At 40.4% G+C, this 27224-nt stretch overlaps 1 protein-coding gene across 1 annotated transcript; it reads right to left on the bottom strand.

The window, feature by feature from the left end:
- Positions 1–3073: 3073 nt before the first annotated feature.
- Positions 3074–22765, bottom strand: LOC122124492 (ubiquitin-like modifier-activating enzyme 1). Its single transcript, XM_042699203.1, has 24 exons — positions 22713–22765; positions 22466–22634; positions 22236–22370; positions 21139–21245; positions 20798–20888; positions 20550–20682; positions 17429–17526; positions 17175–17321; positions 16879–17055; positions 16665–16769; positions 16501–16581; positions 16019–16174; positions 13420–13585; positions 13092–13288; positions 11334–11398; positions 7620–7815; positions 6960–7034; positions 6679–6868; positions 4659–4747; positions 4383–4475; positions 4076–4267; positions 3532–3633; positions 3334–3434; positions 3074–3209 (listed from the first exon to the last, which is right to left on the bottom strand). Exons 1-24 carry the CDS (start codon positions 22763–22765, stop codon positions 3074–3076), a joined length of 3054 nt encoding a protein of 1017 aa, XP_042555137.1.
- Between the last annotated feature and the right edge of the window lie 4459 nt (positions 22766–27224).

Below are 27224 nucleotides of genomic sequence, written 5' to 3'. Positions count from 1 at the left end.
CTGGGAACATCCCAACAAATAAAACAAATGACATCAAACCCAGGATATATACAAAGGAAGACAATGTGAATCCCCTGAAAGTCCGTAAGTGAATTTGAAAATACCTGAATGATTGAAATGCCAGGAAATGATCCCACTAAATTGTATAACTTGTTCTTGATATTATTTCAGGACACAATTTTTTAACTTTTGTTTGAAAATTGTAGTTTAAGCTAATGTACTAACTCTCAAATCATAATTTTCCTACTTTGTGAAGAGTTGTTTTTGTTTTATTCTTGCAGTAAAATTAAGTATTCAACTGATTCTTGGATACTGTTCCATATTTCTCTGCATGAGCTATTGTTTTCTTTTCCTGAAACAGACAGCTGTACTGATGGTCCTTCTAGTATTCAATGTCTAACTTCCAAATATGGAAAGAAGAAAATGACAATAGGGGGAGAAGTATGAGTGTTTTACATTTCCAAGAAGTCACTATATTTGCAATAAAAGCATTGGAAGGGTGGCTGCTGCCTCTTTCCCTCTCTGTAATAAGAAACATGAACCAGAGTGTCCTTGCCCATCCTGATTCCTGAAAGCCATGCAGTTATTCCAAGAATAGACACACAGCTAGCTGCATGTCAGGGGCTGAGGGAAGAACGATGAATAGCTGATGCTGGTTAAAGGGCTGTAATGGACCAAAATGAAATGTAGTTTACTAATGAATAATTCTGTTAGTTGTAGGCTTTAATATCCTAAATTCAGGTATAATAGTAAATTACTACCCAGAATTGTAACATAACCAAAGAGAAAAAAAAAAAAGACGATCTATGATACTCAAGTTGCATGAAGTACTCAACAGTTTAATTCATCTGTAAAAACATCTGACTTATGCTAAAAGTATGCTGCTTTGTAACAAGCCTAGGATCTTGTCACCTTTAATTTGCCCTAGAAACTCTATTTTTTTATGGGAAGGATGTTTTTCACAAAATTAAGGACTAAGCAAACATGAAGATTAGAAAGCATTTTAAATACAACTCATGAGGTGTGAGAATGGAAAAGTACTTCAATCAACTGTGTAATGAGAAGAAACACTATAAGGTCAATGTATTTGTGTGCATTTAATCATAGTTGGTCAAACCAGTTGCAATAAATCTAGGAATAAGCTGGGTTTTCAGAAATCATTTAGAATAGACTATGCCATTAAAAATGGTTTCAATGTGGGAAGACAAAATTCTGATGGTTTTTTACTCTAACCATCTTCTTGAATCTCTGTATATTGTCTATATCTTAAAACTATAATCTGAATATATAGATTACAACTGTAAATGTTCATTTTATTTCAATAGCTCAGTGGACTTATCACTGTCAATTCTGGCTCTCAGAGAAAAAGGTTTTTAATTTTTCATTATAATTTATATTCTTTACTTTTCTCCATGCCTGGTATACTTCAATTACATGTTAGTGTAGCAGCACAGACTGACATGAGTGTAACCATTTTGCCCACCAAGGGATCTTGTCACATGTCCCAACTGCTGTAACATGAAGTTGTTGAGATTCCCAACTATGGAGTATCAGAACTCAGAGTATTTCTAAGTTAAACTGGGTATGTTGTGAGAAATGGTGGGGATGAGGTGGTTGCCAATGAGCCCCATTTGCCTACCTTGGTATATAAAACCCTCCATCTTGTCTTGGGTACAGGGATCCATCATGCTATATAAGGCAGACTCATACCTGTAATCCCAACTACTCAGGAGGTTAAGATCTGAGGATCATGTTTCAAATCCTGCTGGGAAGATATGTCCCTAGAACTCATCTCCAATTATGTACAGAAAAAAATCCTAGAAGTGGGGCTATGGCTCAAGTGATAAGAGTGCCAGCCTTGAGCAAAAAAGCCCTCACAGGGTCCAAGCCCTGAGTTTCAATCCCAAGACTGGATACAAAAAGAGGTTACTTCACAGGTTCATTTTTTACTTGGCAATGTTCTTAATTTTTAACAATTATTGTTTCTTCTCCTAAGTTTCCATATGTCCCCAAACCAAATCTTATGTTTATTTCCTTTTAGGTATTTTGATATAAATGCAATCATATCTCCCATTACCGGGTCACTGCTCTTTTTAAAGTGTTTAAAAATAAATGGATGAATTATCTTGCTATATGCTATAATTATCTGTCCTTCTATGACCTTTCTCAGACTGCTGTTCTAGAAGACAGGAGGCATAGCAATCCTATAAAGAGGAAATATAATATGGTTGAGGAAGATGATAGTGTGAAAGGTGCTTTGTCTTACTATGTCCCCCCAATGTGTTTACCAGTATTGAATATATGTAGAGGCAGTGATATCTTTCAGTCCACCAAAAATTTAAAGGCCTCTATGTATAAACCCCTATCCAGGTTCCATGCATGGACAGAAGTCAGGTAGGTAAGCCTGCCTAGAGAGATATCTGAAGAAGCTGGAGTATACATACAAGAATGAACATAAATGCAAAAACAATGTGCCAATTTCTAAGTGAGAACTTCACACAGAATTCATTATTCATTCCACCAGAACTGATCATCTTTCTTTTCATTGCGGAAGCTATAAAAATGAATTAATACATACAAAAAAAATCTATCATGTCTCTACAGGTAATTAATTCAAATTCAGGTAAGGACAGTGTAGAGTCTCAACTCTTCCCCTAACATTAGAGTTGCCAGCTGGAAATAGAAAAAGCAAGGGGAGGGACTGCCCCAATGACCTTGTTATTATCTGTATTTCTCAGCAGGAAGGAAAAAAGAACAATCACAGTAGGTGAACAATCACCCACATTCATAGGTATAATCTTATTTATTCTTGTCTTGGACCTGGACAAGTCCATGCCACTGGTGTGGGACCACACTTTGGTCAAGTGTCACCATAGCTTACAAAGTAGTAGGGTCTTGTTCTTGATAGGGTCTTGGTCTATTATGGAATTTCACTAAGAAAATGACACACAACAGAGAGGTAACCCTTTATTATGAATTCCAGTTCTGAACAAGCAGAAAGCTCTTAGAAAGAAGGCATACAGGTTCTACCACAAGTAACAGAGACTTTGAAGTAGACAGGATTCAGGGTAGATCAGCGTATGATGTATTGTACATAAGGAACCTCGATGTCCTCTCCACTCTGGTTATTGCAACACAGCTCAAGGACCAGGGTCCGTACATGGCGGCCCAGCTCTTGCTTCGAAACAGAGCTCACGATCTGGGTGATCCTGAGTCAGACAGAAGATGAGGGGAAAAAATATAAAAAGGAATGACAGTGAACATTGAGTGGTATAGCTGGGTGCTCAGGATATCACACAAGGCCTCTTCCTCCCTGCCCAGATACCAACTCACCGCTGATTCAACCTTTCCTTAAGCTTGGTGGCTGGCATAAACATGGAATAGAGCATAGACACACCCTGGGATAGCATGGTAATCTCTAATTTGTGCTCCCTCTGGGGAGAGGAGGAAGAAAGGGAATAGTGGTGTCAGTGAGCTGGGACAGTATACAAGCACCAGATGAGTGGTAAGTAAAGGAGAATGGAGCCTTACCTTAAAATACTCTAGGAACTGTTTCAGGGTCATCTCCTCACCATCAGGCTGCATGCCTTGTACCTCAAAGCGATCCCACAAAGTCCACTCATGGTCATAATACTGAGGAACAAAAACATACAACAAATTGTTACCCTAAATGGCCCTCACATCTTATAAATTAACCACACACCTCTTTCTCCCAAATCTTCTCATTTCCCCTATCTTACTGCAACCAAGTAGGAAAAAATCCGTATAGCAACCAGCAAGGTAAAATATCCATCCGAATCCTTATGTGTTCTAATCACCTACCACTTGCATTACATTTTGAAATCACAATGACCTTCCTTCTTTTGAAAACACAACAGTCATAGAACTACTTTCCATAAGAGTTTCAAAGGCATGATATGATTAATGAATTGGGCTCTACAAAACAGTATCAATTTTCACAGTGTCTCATGTCCTAATCTTGGACTTAGAACTGGTTATCTTTTCTCTTTCTCTCTAAGCCAACTTCTAGAATGATAGTTAACATGGGAAGTTTCTATGCTGACAACATCCCTACCTGGTGATTCGGTGGAGGAAGGGGTGCAGAGAAGCTGAAGAAGGGCAGGGCCAAGTTGATGAAACTGTTTTTATAGGACTCAAGCTGTTGGTGTCCTTGGACCACTTTGTACAATTCCAGACACACAAGGCCAACTATAGCTGCTGTGGTGGTCGCAATGGCAGGGATGATCTTCCCTGCAATCAGCTTGCTCTGTGTGTGAAAGAACAGAAACAGCAGAGATGGAGATTCAGAGTGGACAGGGTCTGCAGGGGGTAAAAATGTGGGAAGCCCCAGTGTGGGAGAAGGAGATCTAAACCGCCTTTACCTTATGCCGGTCTGCAGGGGAAATGTCATAGTTCTCTGCCCGGAGGTTGGATGCAGCCAAAATGAAATCCATATGGAAGTTACTGTCATCATCCTGTTAGAAATAGGAAAACTCAGCTGAGAAAATACTTCTCTAGCCATTTGAGAAGAAAATTATCTCCCTCCTCCATTATATGTAAACACACTGAACAACTTGGCTCTACCACAGGACCAAAATCTTGGAAAAAGCCGAGTTAAACACCCCCCCCCCTTTCACTCCAATACCCCTGTTCAGCACCTTTTCAAAATCAATAGGGTACATCTTGAATCTAGGGAGCATAACTGGACTTGGAAGGGTCGCCATGAACTTTTCCAGGTAGACATCATCTGAGGAATGGAAGTATTTTACCATTAGCCTTGACAAAACCAAGCAAGTGAATGAGGTAGAAAGAGACTCTGGGTATAGCAGGTATTCAGCAGATAGAAGTTTGCAAAAGATATTCTTGAATAGAATAGAGAGAAGGACAGAGACAAAAACCACCCAACCAAAAGGACAGCAAGAGGTGGTTTAGTTGTCAGAATCACAAACAGATGCTAACGGGAGGATCTGTGGAATAGAGATGATAGAAGCATGTAGAATTTTTCACAGGTGCCAAGAGGATTCATTAGCACATTAAATACAATATATACATACAGTAGAATACTATTCTGCCTTACTAGGAAAGGAACTTCTTACACCAGGAATAATGATATGTACAAAAAGTCAGTAGGGAGTATATATCTTGGCATCTGTCTAGGCACAACTGCGGCTACTTGACTACATGAAATAAGCAAGACACACAAAGGAAAAACCTTGTATGATTTTACTTACATGCCATATACAGATTAATGAAACTAGATTAATAGACACAGAAAGGCTGTACAAGTTGCCAGGGACTCATCAAAAGTTAAGAGATGTGTTGCACAGAAAATGTTAATACATTTAACATGAATGGAAACACATAGAGTTAATATTAAGATGGTAAATCGTAAGTTTTTTTTACTACAAAGAATACAGAATAAGAAAAATAGAAAGAATGTAAATGAGAGATGGGATGGGAGACCTTGAAGAAGTTAAGAGAGGGAAATAAGACATGGGAAGTTAAGTCAAATTTGAAATGCAGACTAGAAAATGTGAAAGACAATTTCAGGTAAATTCAAAGAAAATATAAACAAAACATTGGAAAGAGATAAATGTGAAAAGTTCTTCAGTGAAAAATGTAGAAGAGCAGCATGGCTAAGGGAATGAATTTTTACTCAGCAAAATACAGAGAAAAAGAAATGTGAAGATTTATGTATTGATGTGACACAGGAAGGACTATTAGGGGACTAGATACTTGAAAAAGGAAATGTTGGAAAGCGAAAAGGTCAGAGTTAAGAACAAGAGATAAGGAAATCAAAGAAAATATGGCATGATACATAATGGAAGGGAAAGTGGGATACAGAGTTGAGCAATGAGACAGAGCATAATACCTTATAATAAAGTATACAGATAGGCAAAGCTGAGGTAGATACGCAAATACCAAGTAAGGTATCAAGCAAGATATCAGGCTAAGCCCTGGCAGAAATCATCTTCCCTTCCTTTCTGGTAAAAAAGTCAAGCAGAAACACAGGAAAGGAGACCGAAAGAGGCTAATGCAAATATGAAAAGGGAATAACATGCCAAATGGGTGCATTCATAACTTTAATTCCAGCACCTGGAAGACTGAAGCTGGAGGATTATAGGTTTGAATCAGCCTGCAACTGAAAAATTAATTTCTGTTTTCCTGAAATTTTACAGAGGAAGAAAACAGTGACAGTTTGCCTCAACTAACTTGATCCTGATTTTAAATACTTTATTTTTTTTATTTTTTTTATAAGAATTATTTTATTTATTTTTTTGGGTCCAGTCATGGGCCCTGAACTCTGGGCCTCGGCGCTGTCCCTCAGCTCTTCAGCTCAAGGCTAGCGCTCTACCACTTGAGCCACAGCGCCACTTTCGGCTTTTTTCTTTTTGCTTATGTGGTGCTGAGGAATCGAATCCAGGGCCTCAGGCATACAAGGCAAGCGCTCTACCACTGAGCCACCTTCCCAGCCCTGATTTTAAATACTTTATATATCTCCACAATATATAGAAGATGGAGCTTCCAGAGAAGGGTATGGGAGTAAATATTGGCCAAAGGGTCACAAAGTGTGACCAATGGCAGAGGTTACTGAGGAGGCTTAAGACAGGTAACAGGTAAGACAGGTAACAAGCAGGTTGATTATTTCTGTATTTCTGTATGTCCAAACACTCTCACCAACAGAAGCACTGGCACTCTGTAGCTCCTGGTCAGAAACATGGATCTTGATGTCAGACTTGGGAGTAAACTTGGGGACCTGAAGGGACTGTAGGAGGGTGGCTACAGCAGTGCGGTCCTGAGAGCCTGTCAGTCCATACATCTGGGCAAACAGGTTGGCAGCAGCCATCACATAGTCCAGATGCAGGGTCTGGGGGAGAAAGCAGCATTTACATATACCAACATACATAAGAAATCTCTGCCCCCTTATCACCCATCCAACTCCCACTGAGGAGACTTACATTGTTCACATCAAAGATGAGTGGATGGGGACAGCGTTTGGGCCCAGACCAGAATAGTGTTCCTGAGCTTGAAAGCTACAAGAATACAAAGATGTTGGGGGGAGGTTGTGTTGTTTCTGGTTTTTGGTTCTTACAGGTTATCAGAGAGAAGACTCTAGGAATCATGACTCATCATCTGGCTCCTCAAAATCCAAGCTAACTATTTCTAGCACTTCACACTGGGTCAAACACAGTTTGTTAACAAACTTGCAGACTTGTTAGGTTAATCTTAACAGATGGAAATTTATCCTCACTAATCTATAAGATCAACAATCATCAATGGATATACAAGTTCCCCTAGGCTCAAATGCAGCTGAAACTTGAGTCTACATATGTAATTGTTCTTTTATCTCAAAAATATCTCAACTGTAACATGTACAGTTCTATTAGGAAAGACCCAGCCCACCCTAACAAGAATTGGAAATGGGGGACAGGGCAGGCAAAACCTGTATTTGATCAAAAAAAGCAAAACTGAGTATTTACAGAAAGCACTAGCTCAAATAATCCCTGACTCACAGAGGGTGTCAAGTTTGATAATCTGGAAGAAGACATGCTGAAAGCTTAGGTTAAACTTCCTCTTTCCAGAAAATTATTGTCACAAAGAGACCCAAGAAACAGTACCTGGTTAGGAGGGAAGTTGTACAGCAACTGTTGGATGTTTTCAGAATATTGGGTGTGCCAGTGATGGTAGGCCCAGGTTACACAGTCAGACCAGCTGTGGGGCAACTGTAGCACCAAGCTACGCTGCACAGCCTCTAACACTTCCAAAGGTTGGTTCCCTGCCAAACGCAGTGTCTGATCCATAAACTTAGGGTCCCTATTAGGAATTTGAGAAAGAAAGCACATACAGGATTATTCAATAGGCAGCCCTTGGGGGAAGAAAACACTTTTTCCAACAAAAGCCAGTCTTAACCCCAAAGAACTCCATGAAGGAAAAATGCTAACATATTGATTAGATGAAGCTAGCATTCTCCTGACACCAGAACCAGACAAGAATACAAGAACAACAACAGACCTGGAACATGCTCTCTGACAAAAACAGACACAAACCATGTAAACAAAGTACTGGTGAAACAAACACATTGACAAGATCATGTACCATGACCTATTTGGGAGATTGTTTCAGAGATGCAAAGTTGGTATAATATGCACAAGTCAATAATCATAGTTCCAACAAATAAAGAGAATAAAGTGCAAATATCACATGATCATAACAATTCATGCAAGAAAAAAAGCGCTAAAGAAAGTAGAAATAGTAGAAATATACCTGCATGCCATTATTATGATAAACCTACAGGCAACAGCATTCTACACTGAAGAAGCCACTGAAACCAATTCCTCAGACCCCAAAATGAGATAAAGCTATTTCTTCCCTCCACTCTCCCAGTATTCTGCTTGAATTATTAGCCAGCTCAACAAAACAAAAGAAATACATAAAGAAAAAAGAAATAGGATGGAAAGAAGTCAAGTCAGTGTGCAGATAAGACTCTACATACTTGTGTCTCTAGATGCTCCTCCACACCCATTATCCTGAGATTAGGCCTTCTCATGGTGTCTTCTAAACATTAAGTAGATCTATCATTTTCTTGGATTTGTCTTGAACTGTTCTTTGTTCTTGACATCCCCTATGACCCAGCAATCCCACTATAGCCACCAGCACAACTATGTTTATCACAGCATTATTTACCATAGCTCAGATATGGAACCAACTTTTATGTCTCTAAGTAGATGAATGGATCAAGAAAATGAAGTATAATATACATATACAATGGAATTCTATGCCTCCATCAGAAAGAATGAAATCACCCCATTTGTTAGGAAATGGAAAGTTTTTGGGAAAAAGCCAGGCCAAAAGAAACATAGGTCCCAAGGTTTCCCTTATCTGCATTAACTAGTATATGTCTAGGACAAGCAGAAAAGGTCAAAAGCTATGTACACATGATCATATAGGCTGAAGCTAAGCAAGATGAACCCCAAGAAAGGGACACAGATTTTATCTTTCTTGGTGTTTTTTTTAATATGCTAATAATGTACTATTTGAATTTTTTTGTTTCTTTTGTATATTCTTCCCCCATGGGAATATACACACAATGGAACCCTATGCCTCATCAGAAAGAATCACATCATCCCATTTATTAGGAAATGGAAACACTAGGAAAAAATTATACTAAGGGAAGTAAGCCAGAACCAAAGCAACATAGGTCGCATGGTTTCCCTTATTTGCAATAATTAGTGTATGTTTAGGACAAGCAGAAAAGGTCAAAAGCTCTGTACCTATGACCATATAAGATGATGTTAAGCAAATGAACCTCAAGCAAGATAAGGACACAAGTGTTTTTTTTCTTTCTTTCTTGCTATTGTTTTTAAAGTATTTGTAATGTACTATGTGATTTTTTGTTTCTTTTGCATGTTATTCCCCCATGGTATAATCCCTGTTTTCACTGTGCCCTGTGTCTTGTATGTACATTTTTTTCTAATTTAAGGAGAAGAGAAATAATAAAATTCTGAAACAAGGATACAGGCTGACCCATTCTAAAAAATTTTCAAGACAGTATGTTGAAAACTTTACAACTTCCAGGAGGGAGGAGTTGGGGAGGGAAAGAATGGTAGGGGAAAAACAAAAGAGGAGGTAACAAGGAGAAATACAAAAGAGGAGGTAAAAATGCTTGATAGGAAAAGTACTCATTATTGTAAGGTCTGTACAGTATTTTTACAGTAAAAATTTTAAAAGACTCTATACATTACAGTGGCCACCAAATGAAAACTCCTACATCCCATACACACTTCAGGCACAGTTCTAACAAAGTCAATATATGAAAATCAGCAGCATTTATACATACCAAGAACAAACCAGGCTGAGAAAGAAATCAGGAAAATTCTCACAATAGCCTTAGAGAAAACAAATACCAAGAATCAACTTGACTAAGAAGGAAAAGGCATTCACAACGAAAATGAAAAACTCCAGAAAGGACAGAATTGAAGACACAAGAGAAGCAAAGACCTGCTATGTACATGGATTGGCAGAAGTAGATCAAATGGCAGACTTCCTGTCTACCAAACAGGGGTTTCTGATTTTAAACCAAGTATGACAAAAAGGAAAAGAAAACTGAAGTAAAAGAATAAATTAAACAAACAGGAATTAAAAGAAAATGTACAATGTCCCATACACACCTGCAGAAATGGTCAACATTCCTAGCCATAAAAAAATGCACACCGAAAGAACACTGAGATTCAATCTCACCCCAGTGAGATGGCTAACTAATCCAGGAAACAAACAACAAATAGTTTCTAGGATGTAGGATAGAAGAACTATCATATACTGCAGGTGGATATGTAAATTAGTATTGTCTCTGTGGACACAGTTATCAAAGTTCCTTGAAAAAAATAGCACAGCTGCTGATGGCATTTGCCAGTAATCCTAGTTTGTCTCCTACTCAGGAGATGCCCATCAGAAAAAACCTGCAAGACTCTATCTCAAATTCACCAGGAAAAAGGCTTGACCAGAACAGCACTATGCCTGCCATGAGTAAAAAAAACAGATTTTGAACTCAAATACCTGTGCTCATGTGTGTACACATGTGTGCATGCATGCATGCATGCGTACACACACACACACACACACACACACACTCCTAGAGACAGAACTACCATGTGATACCAACTGACACACAACTCTATACCATATGAGTAGGTGTAAGAGTACCAAAGAAATTCATACACACTTCTGTTTAGCTCTGCAATGGTCACAACAACCAAGCTACAGTTAATCAGCCTATGTGCCAGCAACTGATAAATAACAGAAAATATATATAATTCACAACAGAGTATTATCTTGTCATAAAAAGATTGAAAATAACACACTTCAATAAAATATTACTACTACAGTTGTAATAACTATTACTACAATTAATGAAACTTTGAGTGTAAAACAGAGAACGAGGAGGCAGTAGGAAAAGAAGGGTGACAGGTGGCAAATGAAAGTAATGTACACACACATAAAACACCACAGACACACATGTATACACAGATACATGTATGTGTTAAGATATATGTGTATATACATACACAGATGTACACATACACGAATACACAAATACGGTGTGTAATGTGTCTGTATAAACATATGTATAAATTTATACCTGATGACAGAATAACAGTTACCTTTTAAAAAGGTAGGGAGGCTGGAAGGGGTTAAGAGAGTATAAGGGGGAGGAGTTAATCTGCTCACAGAACTTTCTATGGGGATGTGATCCTACTGTATAAAATTATAAACAGAAAATGAAAATGCCTACTTCTGAGTGTGCCAAGGGTAAGGAAAAAGTTATGAGGACATACATGAGGTAATGGTTGACAATTTCTGCCGGCTTCTTGAAGAGTCCTTCAAATTCATCCCGAGCCCACTGCAGACAGAGCAAACAGGATTATGTAGCACACTAGCTGACAACATGTTTCCATAGGTATCCGAAAGACCATCAGTGAACATGGGTAGGAGGAAGAGCACACAGTGCTTCGGGGTAGGAGAGATCACTGAAACCTCCCAAACATAGTCCCCAAAATATCCCTTGTATTTCACCTAAAACCTTTAAAAAATGGACTTCACTTGCATAAGTATGTGTGAAAACTTCTGTAACTGTTTTGCCTCAAACGACTTAATACAAAATGGAAAAATTATAAAAGTTAAAATAATGCTATCATACACACTTGCTATTCCTGCATTGTGTGTATAAGACAGAACAGTTATCTTCATGGGGCTTGGTTTAGGTCTCTGAGACTTACATGAACACTGAGGCTGGCAGCCTCTATCTAAACTCTGGATATTCAGGCTCAATTCCAATTCTCCACACACAACCTGCCTTTGTGACGTCAGCAGGCACTCAAAAAAAAAACCTGGTCTTGGTATTTCGGGATGACAGACCACCTGCCTAGTACATTTTCAGCAACAGTGAAATCGAAATATGTACATAATAGTGTAGGAAATCCTAAAAACAGTAAGTTATCTAGACACCACAATGTTTGCTATTTGTGAAGATGAGATCTGGAGCTAGCACAGCTATTTTATGACCCCGTTTCAGCAAATATCTGGGTGTGATGGCACATTGTGACTATCCAGCTAAGGTAGAAAGTGGAGGCAAAATTGAGACCCTGCCTCAAAACTAAGTTGAACAGGCTGAGTGCCAGTGGCTTACGGCTATAATCCTAGCTACTCAGGAGGGCTGAGTGCTGAAAGCCAGCCTGGGCAGGCAAAGTCTGTGAGATGCTTATCTCCAATAAACCACTCAGAAAACTGCTAGTGGTGCTGTGGTTCAAGTGGTAGATCACTAGCCTTGAGCTGAAGAGCTGAGGGACAGTGCCCAAACACAGAATTCAAGCCCCATGACCAACAAAACAAAACTGATCTGAACAAGAGTCTTGGTTGGAAGTGGACCTCAACACGTGCCTCCTAAATAGACAATCTCCAGTTCATGGCCACCAAAGAGAGAATTCAGAAATTTGTTTTTAGTTAAAAAATAGTACTCCATGAATAGATACATTCTCAATTTTCAATCTGGTCACCAGGGGCTCATACCTGTAATCCTAGCTATGCAGGAGGCTGAGACCTGAGGATCTGGTTTAAGGCCAGCCTGTGCTTTCGGAGAGTTCATGAGACTCCATCTCCAATAAACTACTCAGAAAAAGCCAGAAGTGGCACTATGGCTCAAGTGGTAGAACACTAGTCTTGAGCATGGAGAGGCTCACTGTAAGTGGCACAGAGACCACACCAGGACTGGCAAAAAATGGAACATTCTCAATTTTCAGTATGCAATGAATTTTATCCTTTACATATTTTCAAAAATGAAAAAAGAGGCAGACTGGGAGTGTGGCATGAGAATGAGGTTAAAATGCCAACCTATTATATATAACACAGACCCAAGGTGAAACCCTAGGACCACTAAAAACCAAATTTCTAAAATTTAATATGCTATTGAAATCTCAGAAGTTTGGACAATAAAATTCATGATACCTTCATTGCTACACCTGACTGACAAAGCATTTGGTGACAAAGATATCATCTATCTGTCTACCAATTCCATGTCCACTCCCAAGACTGTTTACCTGCAGTGTGTGCTCGATAGCATTGGGGAAGTTCTTCAGTGTGCAAATAGGGACAGACTTCTCAGGTGGGTCCTGGCTAGAGCTGTAAGACTCAGTCAGGTAGGGGATGATCACCTGCACATTTCCTTTGGTGCCCAGAGTACCAGATTCCAATAGAGGCTTACGATAGTACACACAGCGGCGGTCCATGTATAAGCCTTCAGGGAAGGGACAGGAAGTATAGCATACAAACAGGAGGAAGATTTGGATGAGACAGAAAGGCAACAATTCCCCAAGACCCTCCTACAGACCTTTGCCCTTATTCTTACCCACCAACCACCAAACTTACGTGCATCTACGTTGTCCAGGGCATTGGCCACACCATCCAAGTTTTGGAAAAAGTCATCATCATAGACATGCTCTGTGTCAGGGCCCACGTGGTTCTGATGACTCATCACTCTAATGAGGGGGTTAATCTGGCGCACTGCTGCTGCGGCCGTGTCAGACTTTAGTTTCTGGGTGGTAACAAGGGAACAGATATTTTCCCCATGTAACCAGGTACATATACCCTTACTCTGAGAACAGATTTACTTAATGATGACTCCAAGCTTAGCAGGCTTGGAGTAAGAGTAAGAGATCGGGATTGAGTAAGAGATGACAACACCTGAAAATGTCACAAGACTGCAGCTATGAAAAAGGTGGCAGGAGAAGAAAGCAAAAGGAAACAATTCACACAATTATGAATCAATGGATCAGACTCATGGTACCAATTATTTCATGTTTCTATTTTAGTTAATGCCCCCGAGAGTTGAATTAGGTTCACCCCAAGAAAACTAAGTGAATCCTCTCAGAGCCCAACTCATCTTCATCTTATCAAAAATGTCCACTGGTTCCCACCATTATTTAGGGTATCATCTTCTCTCAAATGTCCTCTTATTCTCCTCCATCCAGGTGTTTGAGCAGATGCTTTTTCCCAAGCAGCCTCTCTTGTCCACAACTACATAGCAGTACCCTCCATGGTACTTCAACTGTTGTTTTCTCATTTATTGGAATTTAAAAATAAGTTTGTACCTGGTCATCATATTTATCTGTGACAGCAGTCAAACAAATCTTAAGGAAAACTTCAGAAAGTAGTTTTATGTGTGTGTGTGTGTGTATATATGTGTGTGTGTGTGTGTGTACGCGTGCACACACCCATGATGCTGGCCCTGGCGCATGAATCCAGGGGCTAAATGTTTTCTTCCTTGACGCTAGCACTCTACCATTTAAGCCACAACTCCACTTTTGGCTGTTTGGTGGCCAACTAAAGATAGGATTGCACCAAGTTCCCACCACAGGAATGCACTAAACCAGGATCATCAGATTTCAGCCTCCTGCATAGCTGTGACGTAGGAATGAACCACCATCACGTTTCAGAAAGTGCTTTTGTTAAATGCATTGTAGTGCTCAATTTTTGAAAAATGCGAAATTGAAACATATTGAAAAATGCGAAATTGAAACATAAGACAGGAGAGTAAGTCATTCAAAAATGAAGCACAAAAAACATAGATATACAGATGCACACATGGGAACAACATGATTTAACTTGGGTACTGTTTACCAGGATAAAGACAAGGGAATGGAGTGGATCAGGAATTGAGGGAGTAAATTTTCAAAATGCAGTGCAACTATGTATGAAGAATGCACAAAAATCTTAAAGACATTGCTGACCAATGGTGGTGTAGAGATAGGAAATGAGAAACCTATGAACAGAATTATTTTGGTTAAAACATAACATATGGAAATAAGATGGTCAAAGCCTTTGTACAACAACTGATATGCCATTTAAAATAACAAGAAAGGAAAACAAACCTCAAACAGGCTCTTGGGGTGGGATACCACTGAGAGGTAGGAGGACAAAAGGGGCATGGTAAATGATGAATCTGATGATCAATAAAGGTCATAAGACCTTCTTTGAAACTACCTAACGTATTTTTAGGAGAAGTGGAGGGGACAGATGAGGGTGATGAAGGAAATCAGTGTGGACAAAATATATTACATGCATGTAAGGAAATGGTGTTTGTAGAACTAAACTATGCTAATAAAATTAGCATATACACATTTGGAAAATAATACTTCACTGATTTATGGAGACTTCCTATACTTTTCTTCTGATTGACAAGTGGATTTTGAATGAGAAAGCACTCACCATCTTTGGCCAGTTGTGTCTTGGTGGAAGTGGGGTTAGAACATGGAGCCTGCATGAGCAGATACAACATGCAAGGAAAACCCCAGCACTCTTGGCTTTAGTTATATTTCACAAAAAGGCTCAAAGCCAGGCCTTGACCACCATGCTCCCATCTGTACTCAAACTTTCAAGTTCCCACTATGTCTTATTCTTGGAGGTATGAGTCTCTCTTAACTTTTTACCCTGGCTGGCCTCAAACAAAGGTCCTAGTCTCCCACTAGCTTGGGTGACACATTTGAGCCAGTGGACCTCTCAACCTACATGACACACTATCATCATGTGGAAAAGAGTTACCAACCACAAGACTCAGGATACACTTTGAAAACTTCAGTCACTATGCAATCTTCTCATCAAGAGAAAGCCAGGAAACTTGTTTTTGGCTCCATTACCTATTCTAAATGTCTAGAGTCTAAAATATGGAGTATAAAACAAATCAAGGGCAAGTAAAAGTAACATTCCCTAGAAAATGCTGTCACAACCTTGTCCCATACTCTCATATTAGTGTCCAAAAATTGAAGAAAACAGGTTGCAAGAAAAGGAGTTATGAAAACTGACAAATTCAAGAACATAGAAAACTACTCACTAAACATCCATCTAATTAGAGACTGGAAGGCTGAGAAGAAATGGAGTAAAGGTCAAAAAACAAAAGAAAATCTGTTATAAAGGCAAAAGGTTGGGAAATGAAAAAAGTAAACTAGAACTCCATCATCTCATCACTTACTGTGACATCCCAGGGACGGAAGAGAAACTGTCGATTCAGATTAGACTTCTCAATGGTGTCCATGTCTGTAACTGTGATTAGACCATCTTCCCCACAGCCTAGCCCAATCATGGCAAAGTTCTTGAGTAGCTCACATCCAAGAGCACCTGCACCCACCTGGGAAATAAAAGTCTAGTCAGACTGAGTGAAGACAACACAAGGCCTCCCACTATTGTTCTCTTCCACTGTATATGTTCCCAGCAGGTAAGAGGATCAAGTGGCATAGATGCAGTTGCTTGGGACCATAAAAACCTATGGTTGCCTGAGGGAGAAGTCATCAGACAGGAGAAACCAAAGGATGTGTCAGCCGTTTCCCCAATGTACACAGACAAAACCCACACGATCGACTATAATGACACCCCCAAGAATCAAGACAGCACCCAGAAAGAATAGTCAGGGATAAGAAAAGATAAAGGCAATGAAGGTCCAATAGTGTCATTCACCAGGAAGTACTTCTGCTTGCCCAGCTTCTCTTGTAGGTCTGACCCAAACACAGCCACTTGTCCATCATAACGGTTCTGGCGCTGGTTCATGTGAAAACAGGCAGTTTAGATAAAATCTTCCCCAGAGATGTTCCCTCCAATCACACTGATTCTCCCTGACATACCGGCAGACACCTGTCTTCCATGAAGGCTGCTCTGTCCTCAGGGAGACATTCAAGGGCATCAAAATATAGCCACTGCCTGATGGGCATGAATTTTCCAGAACAGGCCTGTGGAAGGAAGGCCATCCAGTCAAACATACCCAGGTAGACAACAAGTCATGGAGTCAGTGGGGCTCTTGGGTAACATCAAGCCATGCCTTTCCCCATCTGTGCTGACCTTCATGACCTCCTGGGCAGCCAGGCCTCCAATGAAGGCATTCATGGGTGCCAAATCCCCAGCAGCTACATAAGACAACTTCCGGATGAGGTCTTCATCCAGATTTTCCTGCTGGACTGCTGGTGGGGCTTGAGCATTCACAGCTTGAGCTAGGGCTACTAGTTCTGTTGCATCTCCCTAGTGGACAAGAAGGACCATGAGAGAACCCAGAACATTACCGAGGCAGGGAGGAAAGAGAAGCACAAGCGTGACAGCGCTTCAAGCCAGGGACCCTGGCTGGCTCAACACCCACTTACCTCATTGTGGGGCCTAGGTGCCCTGCTGTGCTGAGCACAGAACTGATGGAGAGCCTGGAATCCAACATGCAGCTGAGCTGGGCGAGAATACTTAGCAAAGTCTGTTATCACAAAGTCTGGCTCTGCCAGTGAGGCTCCTAAGGACTTCTGTGGAAAATGAGATATCACGGCCAGATGTGTAAAAACAAAAACAAAACATCTGGAAATGCATAAAATACCAGCTTGCCTCCCAATCCTTAAATCCCCATACTCACAAAAGTAATCTTCTGAGACACTTTGACTTGACTGACAATTCCTCCACAAATATAGTCAGAGAAGTTAGAGGTGTCACAAATACTAAAGGTGTAAGGACCTGGGGAGTAACAAAATGTGGACAGACAACTAGTCAGTCCATGCAGTATCCCTTCTACCCTCACAAAACCAGGAGCAACTTCAAGACAAGAATTAAATAACAAGCTATTTTGTCCTATGTGATGCAAGGAAATTCTTTACGCCAAGACATTTGAAAGCATCTCCCTTCTCCCATGCCATATCTTTAACAACAGCGCTAGTACTCAGGAGGCTGAAGCAGTGGTATATTGAGGTATATTGAGTTCAAGCCCACTTGGCCTATCCAGTGCCATGCTGTGCCAAAACTTCAAATCAACCAACCAACAAAAAAGGAAGCAGACTCTCTGTCAAGGTACAGGGTCTGCATCAAAACCCCAGTATCACTAAAAAATAAGGACAGAAACAACAGGATAGAAACAAATACTCTCCCTCTGCTGTGAATCTAGGCCAACACCCTCAGAGACTCTTGCAGCCTGGAGTATTTTCTGGGTTCAAGCTTCTTCCTTCTCCAAACTGACTTTATGTCACTTCAGAACTTGTGCCTAAAAGACTATTCTGCTCAGATGCAAAGAGGCTTTTACCCTTGCTGCAATGACCCTTGCTACTCAGACTCTTCACTAATGAAAGCAGTAACTCTCCATCATCCCAAGTTGTCCAAACAAAACTCAAAATTCTGACCCAGAATTTTCTAGACTGTATCTTAGATCTTATCTCTGCTTTCCCTCACCTCAGTTTCCAGAGACATGCTTCCTTACCAACATCTGATGTGCAACAAAAAAACACATGGCTTTTCTCTTTAGCTCCAGGTTTTACCCAACCTGGACCCCAAAGTAGCCCTTTTAATCTCAAGGCTTATATCAGACCCAGACAACACTTAATAGGCAAGCCTGTCTCAGAAGTCCTCACTAACTCTTGGGTACCTTACTTACTTCAAACAGCAAGTACATATTGGACCTCAGATTTCCACTATTGGTTATTATCTTTCCACCTTAGGAACTATGATGCAAAAACAACTTTCCTTAGTTAACAGCAAGCATAGTAACAGAAGCCCAAGATACAGAATCCTGAGATGGTAAACAAGATTAGTTGAAACTGCTCCCACATTACTGTTGAGGCACAGAAAGCAGGAAGGAGGAGAAAGTCAAGTGAACTCTCTCAGGTTGAGACTTACCAGAGACCAAAGAATTCAGAGGCTGAGAAATGAGGTCACAGAACTCAGCACCAGAGAACAAAAGTCAGGAAGGAAGCCAGTATAGGGACCCTAACACTAAAATAGCCAGCTCACAAAACAGCTTGAACCATGGCGTGGTGGATAAGCCTGGTAGGAATGAAGTTCAAAACCCCATCATTGGCAGGTATGAAGTTCAAAACCCCATTATTTCCAAGAACTAAAATGCTCAACAATAGCAAAAGAAAAAGGAAACAGCACCAGTACACTTGTATGATTTTTGGATCAAGCTGGTTCTTACTTGTGTTGAGCTTTGGAGGATGTGGTTTCTTCTAAAGCCTTCTTTGAACACAAAACGTGTCCATCTAGGATTCTTTACATTTGGTCACCAATTACACTCCCTGTAACTGGTAGTTCAATGTGTATCTGGTTCCAACCTTAACACGTTCATGACTTTCTATACTTTCTTGTGCAATTAAAATGTGTTTGCAATACCTGTTTTCAAATTCTTTTCTATTAAATTTCATACAGTCAGTGGGATTAGAAGACTTAAATCACTACATTAAATCTGACACAACTAATCATTCCAAACACCAACAAAAAGGAAAGAAACCTAAAACAATTGACCAATATGCCAGAAAGACATTATGCATGTTGTGTAGCAGAGAAAGCAGTTTTGTTTTAAAAACAGAACCAAACAAAAATTTATCGAAACTAGATAAAAATGTAAATCCACATATATGCCTCTATTTATGGTAAATGAAGAAACCACACAGGGACACACCAAAGTCATAATACTGGCAACAATTATAATTACGGAAGAACAAATTAAGAAAAAAAAAACAACACTAGCAAGATTTTAATAAAGCAATGAAGGAATGTAACTGTCAACCTGGAATTCTTTTTTTTTTTTTGCTGGTCACGGGGGCCTGAACTCTGAGCCTGGGCACTGTCCCTCAGCTCTTCAGCTCAAGGCTAGTGCTCTACTACTGGAGCCACAGCGCCACCTCTGGCTTTTTTTCTATTTATGTGGTGCTGAGTAATCGAACCCAGGACCTAATGAAAGCAAGGCAATTACTCTACAACTGAGCCACGTTCCCAGCCCCTAAACTGGAATTCTATACCCAGAAGAAAGTTCCAAAGAGAAAGAAAGAGAAGTGAAAGAGAGGCAAAATAAAAGCAACATAAAAGGCAAAATAGCATAAAACTAAATACAAATATAAAAACAAAAAAAAAGGGAAAATAAAGAACAATACTAAATCTAAAAGAATTATCAGTAAACCCATAAGATAGAAGTTAAAAGTTATTGTTCTAGCAAAAGGAATTTTTCCAGACATAAATCTGGGTAAATGCAAAACAGCTAAATATGAAAATAATTGGGATGTGAGTATAATACTTATGAAAAACCTGGTTATAAAAAGTTAATTTTTCACACTAAACAATAAAGAAGCAAATGGAAACACTTCATTGTAAGGTCCTTTTATAACAGGTTTTGCCTATTCAGCCTTCTTCCATAAAACACTTGTCCAATACCAGATATGTATGAACCTCAGTAAAAAAAAATAAAATAAAATGATTGAAGTGATGATTGCCATGTACAAAGCAAAGACAAACTTTACTGATTTTAAAGCAAATACTCTAAAAGAATGAAGCTAACAAAATTAAAGTACAGAAAAGAAAGAAAACACTAGTTGCCGTAAATTCTGTTTCTCTACTTCTTTTGGGGTGGGGGTAATTTCCCACGATTTCATCTTTTATGTTCTACCTTAGATTCCAAAAACACACACTTCTCTCTTGGCCTCTGGGACTTTCCAAATCCAAGGACAAGGATCCCCCTGTTCTTTCAACTGTATCTCACCCCTACAGCTTTGGCATACCCAGCACTGTGATCTCTGTGGGATGGAGGCCATTGAGTTCACTCATTCCTTGCACTTCTGTGAATGACACGAAGTCGCCACTCTCAAACCCATGCCGAGATTCATCCAGGCAGGTGACAACCCCAGGATTATCCTGCTTGGAAAAGGAGTAACATTTAGAGGCAAACAAGTTCAAAGTGCCTATGGACAGAAAAGATGGGTTACCAAACACCTGCTACAAGAAGAACTCCCAGAACTGGCCTCCTTACCTTGGTGATCATGGAAACCATTGCACTGAGAGGCTGCTCCCCAGTGGAATCTACCAGAATCATTTCCTTGCCAAAGTCACAAAACAGTTGCCTGCACGGGAAGGTAATAGGACTGAAACATGAGATCCTTCACAAGACACTCTCTGGCCCTTCAAAGCACAGTGAACATTTGCATAATAAACTCAGCTATCACCAGCAGGAATCAGATGGCTCCCATCATGAACAGGTTTCAACAAGCAGAACTGGAAACTGGCTAGGCTAGGAAGAGGGCATAGTGGGAGCCTCTTGGCTTGGGGATATGGCAGGGGATGAAGAAAGAAGGAAGAGGAAAAGATACTCACCCAAACAGGCCCCAGGTGTCTGCCACCACCAGCTTTATTCCATGGTTATGACAGATCTCACCCACCTGTAGCTGATACTCCAGAGGTGTATTAGTGAGAACCACTACCTATAAAGACAGTAGGCTCAGGCTTAGGATCTAACAATGGAGTGAAAGGGAGTGACAGACTAAAGAGAAAGGCTAACAGTAAAAGGGGATGTGATGAAATCAACACCCAGATTCTCAACCTTCATCCATAATGGAAGCTTCAATAAGAAAGAAAAAAAATGAGTCTTCCACAAAACAGATAAAGGATAACTTGAAGAACAGAGCCTGACCATCACTTTGGTATATATAAACTGCCAGCCACTTACCAACCTGTTGAAATATAAGAAATGAAAATTCACAAACTCATGGGGTTTCCTCCCAATATATATTACAAATGTGTTCCACTTCTTAAGAAAATACCACTTCATATGTAATAAATGTGGAATTTGTCTCCATATCTGATTCAAGGTGAGAGTTTCTGTTTTAGAAGCTTTGATGCATTTGTCCTCTTTAATACCACAAGGTAGAGAATAAGCAGTCAGAGTTCCTCTATACATTCCACTTTCTTAATAAAAATCTATCAGACATAACCCTCACAAAAGCTCTACAAGGAAGATTATTTTATTTTTCCTGTTGTATGATCAGGAAATTCAGGCAGAAGAGTTTAAGGGACTTTGCCATGGCCATGTGATTACAAGAGCTCAAGACTACAAATCAAAGCAGTATGGCTGTAGAGCTTGATTCCCATAATGACCATGCCACAATGTATAGACACTTTACATGCATCTCTGAGAAAATGTATGAATACCCTAAGCCAAATCAAAAAAATTTCATCTTCTATGTCCTAGCCAGATACAAAGACAGTACATTGCACAAATCTTTTGATGTCAGACAACGGATAGAGATGTGGCTCATTTTGTAGGGTATAGAAAAGGGAAAGAGACAATTCCACAAAGGCTGCAGGAGACTGATGGGGACAGGAGATGAAGACGGTAAGAGAGAGAACACCAGACCATCAGAGATAGAATGAAAGATTTATAATTCCTTTAACAGAGTGATGATGTTCAGTACCTGAAAACCAATGAGGAAGTCTTCCACCAGGGGCCCAGTGTAGGTGCTGACAGGCACATAGCTGTTGAGTTCAGCAAGACGGGGCTGTGATACTTCAGCTCGATTTTTACCAATGTCCTCCTCTCGAAGGTAGAACTGAGGGTAGTCAAAGGAAGGACTAAGTTAGGTGAAATGGCTCTCATTATAGGCTATCTCTCTGGCAAGGGGAAAGGAGCCACAAAAAGAAGTACCTGAGAGGACAGGTCAATCCACTGGGCAGTGCCCTGGTCATGCAGGGTGACAGCCTTGACCCCTGCAAGGATGATATTCTTGGCAATTTCAACACCCAGACCCCGGAGACCAGATACCAGCACACTGGATGACTGGAGATGCTTCATTGCCTCATGACCCAGTACATACCTGCATAAATGGAGACCTCTATGTGAGGATCAACTCTGCATCCTCCCACAGGCTAATCCCATACCTGGCAACACTTACAGCTGCCGAGAGTAAAGACCTTCATCAATGTGTGTTTCACCAGTTTTTGGCATTTCCTAGGGATGCAAAGAAACAACTTCAGGGAAGGTAAGTGGTAGGAGCTGGGACAGATGGACAGAAGAGGAGGGGAGGGGTAGAGCCCACCACCCACTCACCCATTCCACCACAGAAAGAAGACACTCACTTTGGCTGTTACAGAGGCCATTCCAAACATCACAGAGCATGCAGTACAGCAGTCAGAACCCAGCTGGAATCAGGTTAAAAAAAATCAATGTTTCTTAGAAAGCAGTGTGCAGGGCATCTGGAGTGTAAGGGAGGATCACAGCTGAGGCACACAAGAGCAGGCCCTTTCTGTTGAAAGAAATTCTAGGAGATGGGAGATTGATTAAAATCCACATCCCAGGGGTTCAGTAACAAAACACTGATTAAACCCATTATTAGGCTTATGTTTCTCTGACCATTCTGAATGCATTGTGAAAGCTGCCATGAAAAGAGGAGGCAGGGCCCAGATAAAGTTTTGAAGGTTGGGACTAGAAGTAGTAGGCTAGGGGATGGTCTCTAGAAATTGCTAGGATGACAGTAGGTGGATTATGTGCTCAAACAACTCGTTTTATATCTTGTCCTTTGGGGTGGTTAGGCCACAGGGAGATGTTAAAGGTTATCTGAGAACCATGAAAGGCAGAAAGAACTGCATTAGAATAATTATTGAGTGTATTTCCCTATAAAACAAATTTTGACCAAGTTGGACTTCTGGTATATCAGCTAGATTGAGAGAGGCAGACCAACATCCATGGTATTGAGACTTTCGGAATTTTCTATATAAATTACTCTTCTGAGAGGTAGAAAATTTAGAAAAGTGAATTTTCACGGAAATCATCTAGACAGAAAACCTGGACCCATAAAGGCCCTTTAGGAAAAACACTTCTGAATAAGCAAGCTCTGAGGGAAGAGAATGACAAATATAGTCCATGTCCATATTGTCCTTCTCTTCTTTAGTTTCGTAGACTGTGTAGGAAGGCAGGAGAGGGAGTGATATCTGAGCTGAACAGTCAAAAGAGCTTGTTGTTTATAGTAAAAAGACAAATGAGGGCAAGTAGATTGCTCAAATAGTTATCTGGTCACTCTGGGAAAGAAGAAAACAAGCACTGGAGGATTGCTTGTTTGTACTCTTACTTTGCTGGCTGTATGTATCCCTGTCATGACACTTTAGGGCATCTCAATTGCCCAAATTAATGGTGTGATCTGTGATATTTCAATTAAGTTCTCTGTTGTGCTCTAAACAGGTCCACCCACCTTCCTCCACTCACATGAGGATCTTTAAAGGCACATAACAAGGACCAAGTAAGTATGGTGGCTAACCAACGCTCCTAATAACCAAATCAACTGATTGTGAGAATTTCACATTAGGCCCATGAGTGTGGGGAGGTTCTGAGTGTCCCTGTTGTGACTGAAACTGCAAGCTAACCCTGGGGCAGGCTGTTGTAAGGTTCCCAGTATGTGGAAAAATTGGTTAAAGATCTTTAGAAAACTAAAGCTAGATCCTTATATGTCACTCTGCACCAGAATCATCTCCAAATGATTAAAAGAACTCAAAGTAAATGCAGACACCCTATAAACATTATAGAAAGGAATAGGAGAAACTCTAGAGTTCCTTGGCACAAGATGAAATTTTCTTAATAAAGTACTGGAAACATAACAAATCAATGACAGGTTGGACAAATGGGATTGCATGAAACTACAGAGCTCCTGCAAGGCAAAGGACATACTTAACAATATCAGTAAAAGGCCCATGGATTGGGAGAAGAGCTTCACTAGTCATACAAAAGACAAAGGTCTCATATCTAAAATATACTTAGAACTCAAAAAATTAAATCTCCCAACAACAAATCCTCAAAGAAACTACTGCCCAATAAATAAGTGGGCTAAAGGCTTAAAGAGAAACTTCTGTGAAGAGGACAGAAGGATGGCCAATAGACATATGAGGAAATATTCCACCTCCCTAGACATAAAAGAAATGCAAATCAAAACAACATTGAGATACCACCTCACCCCAGTTAGAATGTCTATAATCAAGAACTCTCATAACAATAGATGCTGGATATGTGGACAAAAGGGAACCCTACTGCATTGTTGGTGGAAGTGTAAACTTGCTCAACCACGTTGGAAAGTAGTATGGAAGTTCCTCAAAAGACTCCTCACAGAACTCCCCTATGACCCAGCAATTCCATTTTTGGGCATTTAGTCAAACAATCACAAAGTAGGCCATACTGAAGCTACCTGCACAACTGTTTGTGGCATTATTATTCATCATATCTAAGATATATAGAACCAACCCAGATGCCCCTCAGAAGATGAATTTGTCAAGAAAACCTACCTATCCATCTATGTATCTATCTAGAATTCATATGCTTCTATGGCTCCATGAAAAAGAATGACATTGTCCCATTTTTTAGGAAATGGAAAGACTTGGAAAAATTAAATAAGCTAGGCCCAAAGAAATATAGGTACCATGGTTTCTCTTATTTGCAATAAATAATCTATGTCTCATATAATCTTACCAGACAAGTGAAAAGGTCAAAAGCTATGTACATATGAGCATGTAAGATGATGGTAAGTGAAATCAGCCCCAAGATAGGGACACAAGAGGCTTCATATTTGTTGCTGTTCATTTTACTGTATTTATAATGTACCATGTAATTTTTTTTTTGTTTCTTTTGTATGTTCCTCTCCCACAGCAAAGCCCTTTTGTTACTGTATTTGATTTCGGTGTCCTGCATGTTGAATATATGTTTTTGTAATTTGTGGAGGGGAAGGGAGATAACAGAATGCTTACGTAGGGTTACAGGTTGACCCACTGTAACAATGAGATGTACAAGACACTACGTTTAACACTAAGTTTGCAAGGTGTTGGAGGAAAGGGATTGTAGAGGAAAAGCAAAGCAGATAGAAAATGTACTTATTACCCTTATGTAACTGTAACCTCTTTGTGTGTGTACAGTACCTTTACAATAAAAAGTATATAAAAATTAAAAAAGATTCCCAGCACAGCTGTTAAGCAAGAAAACTATGACTCTGGGAATTCAAATGGAGGTTAGTGAGACGAAACCCACGTCCTTGGTCCCCAGTCCTGGACCACTCACATCCCCTTCCCCACTGTGATCCTGCAAGCGTAGGAACCGCCACAGTGGATTCAGTGCAGACTCAGGCCCCTCCCTCAAACGCCTCCCAAAGCCCCTCGCTATGGTTTGCATGAGGAAAAAGGCCCTTGGTTACCGCGGTCGCCGTGGTGAGGTAACTAACTCCCAACCGGATGCTACCACGTCCCTAATCTTCTCCTCGGACACAGCACCACCCATCCCACAACTACCCAACCCAAAACTGTGGCCTAGGCTTACCCTTCTGCGACCGCCGCACGACTGTGGTGACCCCTTACTCGGACAACGCCTCTTGAGCTCTCTCCACGACGATCAATCCGCGTCAAAATGGCGGCCTCAACTTCCGTTGACGCAGGAAGCTCAGGAACCCGGAAGCCAGAGGCATAAGATCCAGCCCACTCCTAAATCACTATGACAGCGATTAGCCTCACGTGACTCGGTCTGTAAAGGCGGGGCTGGTAGAAATGAAAGGACTTGGCGGCACTGAAGTGCTCCCTTGTAAGTACTGTTGCCATTACAAGATTGTAAGTTGATTCACGACTGAAATCATAGTGAGTTTTCTTGCAGAAAATAGTATTTGTGGTTGGAGCTGGCATGGTTGCTCTTGCCGTTTTACGAAACGTTTTAGGCTACTCGGGAGATGGAGGTCAAGAGAATTCCAGTGGGACTTGGCAACATTTAGAGAGGCCGCACTTTTCCCCTTTCATCAAACCATGCAGACAGGCATGGTTGCGATCACCATTACCTGGTAACATAGTAAGATTGCTGTCCCCAGCCAGCACCTGGCAAAAACACTAAACTCTATTGGACAGACACTGGGGACACCACCACCCATGATCATCAATAACAATTTTTTTGAAAGAAACAGAAGAGAAACATGATGGTGTGTCTCCAGCAGAAGAAAAATCTTCAGAGTTTGAAATATCTCAACTTCCTGGGGCCAATGGAACTTGAACCCACAATCAGTGAAAGGAGTCACCAACGCCTAGTCAATCGGGCTAGTAATCTTTATTACATATAGGGTGATTGACCCATTATGGGTACAGTGAAAAACAGCCTTGAACTCAGATAGCTCAGGGAATATAAAAGCAAAAACCATAGAGTCCTCTTGTAGGTGGTCAGTGGTAATTTCACAATTAGCAAGGAAGCAAGTTTGCTCTTCTTCTGTAAATAGTGATTACATGTTCAATAATCAACACAAAGTTCTCATCCTTGATCCTGTCTGTTCCCAATTTTGGGGCTTACTGATATTGACCAGAATACACTCAAGCTATCCATTTTAACCTGTTAACAAATCTCAGTAACTTGGTGTTTAAACAAGTTAATGATTTACTCAAGACTTTTTCTCTGGGTTTTT

Source organism: Dipodomys spectabilis, unplaced genomic scaffold, assembly GCF_019054845.1.
Source record: "Dipodomys spectabilis isolate Male_0828 unplaced genomic scaffold, ASM1905484v1 ptg000236l, whole genome shotgun sequence".
Classification (NCBI taxonomy): domain Eukaryota; kingdom Metazoa; phylum Chordata; class Mammalia; order Rodentia; family Heteromyidae; genus Dipodomys; species Dipodomys spectabilis.
Note: the sequence above shows the minus strand (reverse complement) of the source record. Positions and strands in the feature narration are given on the sequence as shown.